The sequence below is a fragment of the Cyprinus carpio genome, chromosome A2 (assembly GCF_018340385.1).
Source record: "Cyprinus carpio isolate SPL01 chromosome A2, ASM1834038v1, whole genome shotgun sequence".
Taxonomy (NCBI): Eukaryota; Metazoa; Chordata; class Actinopteri; order Cypriniformes; family Cyprinidae; genus Cyprinus; species Cyprinus carpio.
The window spans coordinates 9,021,503-9,027,502 of record NC_056573.1 but is presented as its reverse complement, the minus strand read 5'-3'; the positions used below and the strand labels follow the sequence as shown (position 1 = coordinate 9,027,502).

Sequence of the window (6,000 nt, the reverse complement as noted above, 5' to 3'; positions counted from 1 at the left end):
TACAACTGCTTTGTTTGAGGAACAGGGCAAAACTATTCCACTTTGCCATAGCACATAATGATTGAAAGTAAATCTAAGTGTTTCTCAAAATGAATGCACATGCCTGGTTTTCTGGTGCACAGTATTCAAAAAATAAAGGTTTGGGTCAACAGTGAGTGGATTGAAAAAAGAGTTTTTATTGTTCTGTCATTTTTTTGGGGTGAATGATATTTTTAAGTCTTCTTTTGTGTGTGTGTGTGTGTGTGCTTTTGTCCATAAAGTGTCTTAGAATGTGCTTCTGCAAGTTGTTCTTGTTCATGGGATTCTGTCTGTGCTCATTGTGTGTGTGTGTGTGTGTGTGTGTGTGTGTGTGTCTTTTGTCCATAAAGTGTCTTAGAATGTGCTTCTGCAAGTTGTTCTTGTTCATGGGATTCTGTCTGTGCTCATAGTGTGTGTGTGTGTGTGTGTGTCTTTTGTCCATACAGTGTCTTAGAATGTGCTTCTGCAAGTTGAGCTTGTTCATGGGATTCTGTCTGTGCTCATACTGTGTGTGTGTGTGTGTGTGTGATCATCAGATGTGCTGGAGTGGATTTATTTGCTCACTTCTCTCTATACCTCTGTCCATCCTCCCCAGGGTGCAGAACACCAGGTACTCATGCACCCTGAATTGCTCTGATATTTCCAGAATTCTGTCTAGTCCACTTTTGACTAAACAATTAATGCTCTCTTTTCTTATATTTAGTCATAAATTTGGCACATGTGATCCATCCATATTCGGGGTGCCCATCCCAATCATGTCTGTTGTGAGTATAAATGTTTTAATAATATGTGTGTATGCTTGATTTTGGCTTTGGTGCCACAACCCTACCTTTCATGTCTTTCACAGATGGCGGACCAACAAGCAGCCATGTTTGGAGAATGCTGTTTTGACATTGGCGATGTGAAAATTACTATGGGCACAGGGACCTTCATGGACCTCAATACAGGAAACAAACCACACACGTCTGTAGCCGGTATGACATTCCAGTGCTGATCTTATCTTACTAATGAAGCTTTTCACAGTATTAAACTGGAATGAAAGACATGCTACTAAACCACTCAAAATCAAAAGTTTTGTGGCTTTTAGTTTACACTACCATTCAAAGTGATCTTTTCTTTTTTTATATTCAACAATGATGCATTAAATTGATCATTGATATGTTGTTACATAAGATTTATCTTCTTTATTTATCAAAGAATCCTGAAACAATGTATCATGCTTTCCATAAAACATTAAGCAACACAACTGGTTTCAACATTGATAACAAAAATGTTTTTTTTTAGCAGCAAATCAGCACATTAGAATGATTTCTGAATGATCATGTAGTAATGATGTTGAAAATAAATTACTTTTTGAAATATATTAAAACAGAAAACACTTCTTATAATATTTATATTTAATATAGCGACTCATTACTCATCATGAATTAGTGTGGCGAGACATTTGTTGGTCCCTCTTTATATCTCTCTTTTTCATCTGTTTTCTGAATAGGCCTTTATCCACTGGTGGGCTGGAAGATCGGTGCTGATGTTGTGTATCTGGCTGAAGGTAATGCCGCTGGAACAGGTTCTGCCATTAAATGGGCCCAGGATCTTGGTGAGGAGGAGGACTAATGTGCATTTACAATCCTATCCTATACATAACTTGAATATGTATTTGTCGCTACATTAAAAACAAAAAAAATTCCATATAGTAGATGCATGTTCCACTCCATTAGAAGAATTTATTAAACTTGGATTGATTAAATTTAAGGGATACTGCACCCCAAAATGAAAATTTTGTCATTAATCACTTACCCCCATGTCGTTCCAAACCCGTAAAAGCGCCGTTCGTCTTCGGAAGCACAATTTAAGATATTTTTGATGTAAACCGGGAGGCCTGTGACTGTCCCAGAGACTGCCAATTAAATAACAGTATCAAGGTCCATAAAAGGCATGAAAGTCGTCGTCAGAATACTCCATCTGCCATCAGACGTGCAATCTGGGTTATATGAAGCGACAGGAATACTTCGTGTAAGGGAAGAAAACAAAAAATAACGACTTTATTCAACAATTCCTTTGTCAACAGTCTCCTCTGTGTCTCTCCATATCACCGTATGCTGCATATGCTCTTCTGTATCAGCCGCACCACAAGGATGCGCTGTTTCTACGTGTATTTAGCTTTGATTTGAGAGAAAGCAGCACATCCTTGTGGCAAGGATGATACAGAAGAGCATACGCAGCATACGGTGATATGGAGAGACACAGAGGAGACTGTTGACAAATGAATTACTTAAAGTCATTATTTTTGTTTTCTTCACTTATAAAAAGTGTTCTCATCGCTTCATATAACCCAGATTGCACGTCTGATGGCAGATGGAGTATTCTGACGACGACTTTCATACCTTTTATGGACCAAGACACTGTTATTTACTTGGCAGTATATGGGACAGTCACAGGCCTCCCGTTTTTCATCCAAAGTATCTTAAATTCATTTTCGAATACAAAATCACCTTAAATATAAATAAAACTACAACTGTGTAAGTGATTAATGACAAAATTTTCATTTTGGGGTGGAGTATCCCTTTAATTATAAAGAATTCTATTATTGTAGTGTAATTTCTTTGGTGCCTGTCTTACAGAGCTCTTTTCTGATGTGAGGGAGACTGAGGCCATAGCCTCTAGTGTGGAAGACTCTGACGGCGTGTATTTTGTGCCTTCTTTCAGCGGCTTACAGGTTTGTTTGTGTGTATATCCGTAATACTGTTTTTAAGTCGCTGTTATCTCAAGAATTTGTTGTAAATACAAGAGGTTTTTAAACAGCGTCATGTCATTTCAAGACATTCTCTCTTTATGTGCTACAGGCCCCTCTGAATGATCCTAAAGCTTGTGCCTCTTTCATGGGCTTAAAACCCTCCACAACCAAGAGACATCTAGTCCGAGCCATTCTGGAGTCTATAGCATTCAGGTGAGCTCGAAAGATCTGACTGTATCAATATAAGATCTCTTATCAGTCTAAGAATGTGATCTCTGTAAAACGTCACAAGGGACCGTTTGTGTCAGAATGAAAAATTAACCGGGGCTTTGAGAAAAATGTGACAGTAAAACACTGTGCAAGCCAAATGAATCAATCAGTTCTCATATACATAGTGCTGGATTGCTTCAAATCATCTGTTATTGTTCTTGTTCTGATAAAATGTAAGATAACATTAAGAAATTATTAATACTGGTGGAAATGGAAATATTTGAATATTTGCGAGCACCCCCAGCACTGCACATTTTTTGTGTCTCCCTTACCTATCACACCTGATTCAAATCAGCTCATTAGTAAAGACTGCAAGACCTGAAATGTGTGTTAGATATAGGGAGACATACAAAATGTGAGGTGCTAGGAGTGCTTGCAGGACCGGTTTGAACTTTAAATGTAGCCTATGTCATAACTAGAGATGCATGATACATAGGTTATTGTGGATATTGGATTTCTTTCTTTTCTTTCCTTTTCTTTTTTATATTGATAGATTTTTTTTTTATTTTTTTTTTAAAGATTACCTTTAATAAAATGTAATCTTCAGCAAATCTCAAAATGAATATCCATTTTTCATACTGTACTTTATAATGCAAAAAACATATTGACTTTTCCAACCCCATCTCATGAGAAAATGCAAGTTTTTATATATTTTTTTTATTTAAACAAGTTAGCAGTTTAATAGGAGTGTGTATGTTCTGATTCTGATTTTCAGGAACAAGCAGCTCTTTGAAGTCATGCTTAGAGAAACCCGTATTCCCATCACTAAAATTAGGTGAGGGTCTCCCTCTGTTAGTTTGTTGTATTACATGGCTTGATCCTGCCTTTCTGAACGTTTGCATATTGCTACACATTTACAGAGCAGATGGAGGTGTTTGCACCAATAATTTCATCATGCAACTCACAGCTGATCTGTTGGGGCGTAAGATAGAACGTCCAAGCCACTTTGACATGTCCTGCCTTGGAGCTGCTTTCGTTGCAGGACTAGGAACAGGTAAGGAACAAGTCACATTAGAGTGCAAAAAAAAAAAACTATTTCTAATCTAGGCTTAATTGATCTTAACTCTATAAAGCATATTGTGTCATAACTGGTACACAAATTTCTAAGGCCCCTAAATAATCAACATGATCAGAACTTTGCTGTAAACACTGTTGTACACACTCTACTTCATGCCTTCTGTTGTCTGTTTGAGATTATAAACTTGTTTAGCAAGGCCTTTTATAATCATTTTAAAAGCACGGTACACATGTCTTTTGCTGTAAAATCTTTACTGATTTTTTATTAAGTATATGCAAAAATGTCTTTCATATTGTTAGTAATTTTTCAAGACAAACACGAGTGACAACTGGTATTTATTTATATGCATTTTATGCAAGTAGTCTGCTATACTGATGCATCAAATATGATCCTCAATGAAACACATGCAAGCTTTTAATTTTTTTTTCCCCCAATTTTTGCCTAAAGGTTCAATAAAACATTAAAAAAAAATACATGTATTTCAAATGTCAGGTTTTGAAGGGTTAATCTGGCCATTTTATTCTAAATGTTCCTTTAGGCTACTGGAGGAACCAAGAAGAGCTGAAGAAGCTTTTGTCCACTGACCAACATTTCCTTCCCCGGAGGAGTAAAGCAGGTTGGGACAAGGGCTGTCCATACAGAGGAGTACTGCAGAGCTGGGAGAGGGCTCTTCAGCGCTCTATGCACTGGTACAGCCAGCCCTGATTTACCAGAATACAAGCTGTTTCTGTAAACTCCATGTTCATGTGAACAGGTGTTGGGGCGGTTCTCTCTCACACTGAGAACACACTTGAACTGTATGATTACCAATTTGGATTTGGAAACTCGCATATCAACTGTTAGTTACAGTTTTGCCAAATCACAAGGGATTTTACAGATTTACAGCTTGTTTGTGTAAATCCAAGCCACCTAGTTGTGAATCCAGTCTAACTGTGATGATGAGGTGACCGGCTGCAGCACAGTTCTTACTTCAGAATAAGACGGATGTATTGTTATGATTTTGCCAATCAATACTTTAGTCATTAGACACTAAAAATCAATCAGTGCCTTTATCCAACTACTGTATACTGTATATATATATATGAACAAATTAAATTAAACTCGCCACATGCCTTAATGAGGTGCTTTTGTACAAGAAGAGGTCATCAGTGAGGTGCATCTCACAAAGGATGACATCTCACCCTACAGGAGTATTGTAATTATATGTAATTCGTGTTGTTTACATAGATGGGAGTAAGAAAAATGTACTGCTCTTATTTTTATTTTAATTTTTTTTTTCTCATCATACACTGTTAACACACTGTGCAATTATTGCATGTATTGTCATTTATACAAACATTCATTAATTCTGTTGTAATTTTTATGTATTTTAGTTGATATATTCTAATTGCATCAGCTTACCTGAAGTGCTATATTTCCTAATGCGTTTTTTTTTTTTTTTTTTTTTTTTTTTTTTTTTTTTTTTTTTTGCTACACTACAAAACATTAGCAGTGTCACAGTTTTGCCAAATCACACTGTCAACAGTGGCTAATAATAGCATACATTCAACTGTAGTAAAAATGAGAAACTGTGAAATGGCATAATATCCTAGGCTTTTATCAGGATCTTAAAGAGAGAATATCTGTAAAGATAAATGTATTAATAGATTGTCAAAGAACTCTTAACATTGTGCCATGTTTCATGTCAGTATGTGAAATTAGTTTTTTTTTAGTTGATTATCAGTTTTCAGGTTCATTTTGTGTGCATTGTCATGCAAATAGAGAAATGGTTCTCATTGTGGGGTCAGTGACCTGATAAACATTGTAAAATGCATGGGTCTAAAAATTAAAGTAATGTTTTAATGAAAGTGCTGGGGGTCCCTGTGTCTCATAACTGAGTCTACCGAACAATGTAATAAAATAACAGTGCAAAGTGAATAAAGTCTTTCAATAAAAGACTGACTTATCCGAATAAGTAATC

The 6,000-nt window shown here is 36.2% G+C and overlaps 1 protein-coding gene across 2 annotated transcripts in view; it reads left to right on the top strand.

Moving 5' to 3' along the window:
* LOC109079010 (putative glycerol kinase 5) overlaps positions 1 to 5,887 on the top strand; it is an 11,922-nt gene extending 6,035 nt beyond the window's left edge. Inside the window, exons 8-16 of one of the 2 annotated variants that reach the window (XM_042771543.1) lie at positions 555 to 628; positions 722 to 782; positions 866 to 992; positions 1,511 to 1,567; positions 2,640 to 2,734; positions 2,862 to 2,965; positions 3,738 to 3,797; positions 3,883 to 4,016; positions 4,579 to 5,887. In XM_042771543.1, coding sequence (XP_042627477.1) covers positions 555 to 628; positions 722 to 782; positions 866 to 992; positions 1,511 to 1,567; positions 2,640 to 2,734; positions 2,862 to 2,965; positions 3,738 to 3,797; positions 3,883 to 4,016; positions 4,579 to 4,745 — 879 coding nt within the window. In that variant the 3' untranslated portion in view covers positions 4,746 to 5,887. Of the gene's footprint in view, positions 1 to 554; positions 629 to 721; positions 783 to 865; positions 993 to 1,510; positions 1,616 to 2,639; positions 2,735 to 2,861; positions 2,966 to 3,737; positions 3,798 to 3,882; positions 4,017 to 4,578 lie in introns of both variants that reach the window. The other variant, XM_042771541.1, reaches the window with a different exon arrangement.
* Positions 5,888 to 6,000: the final 113 nt, after the last annotated feature.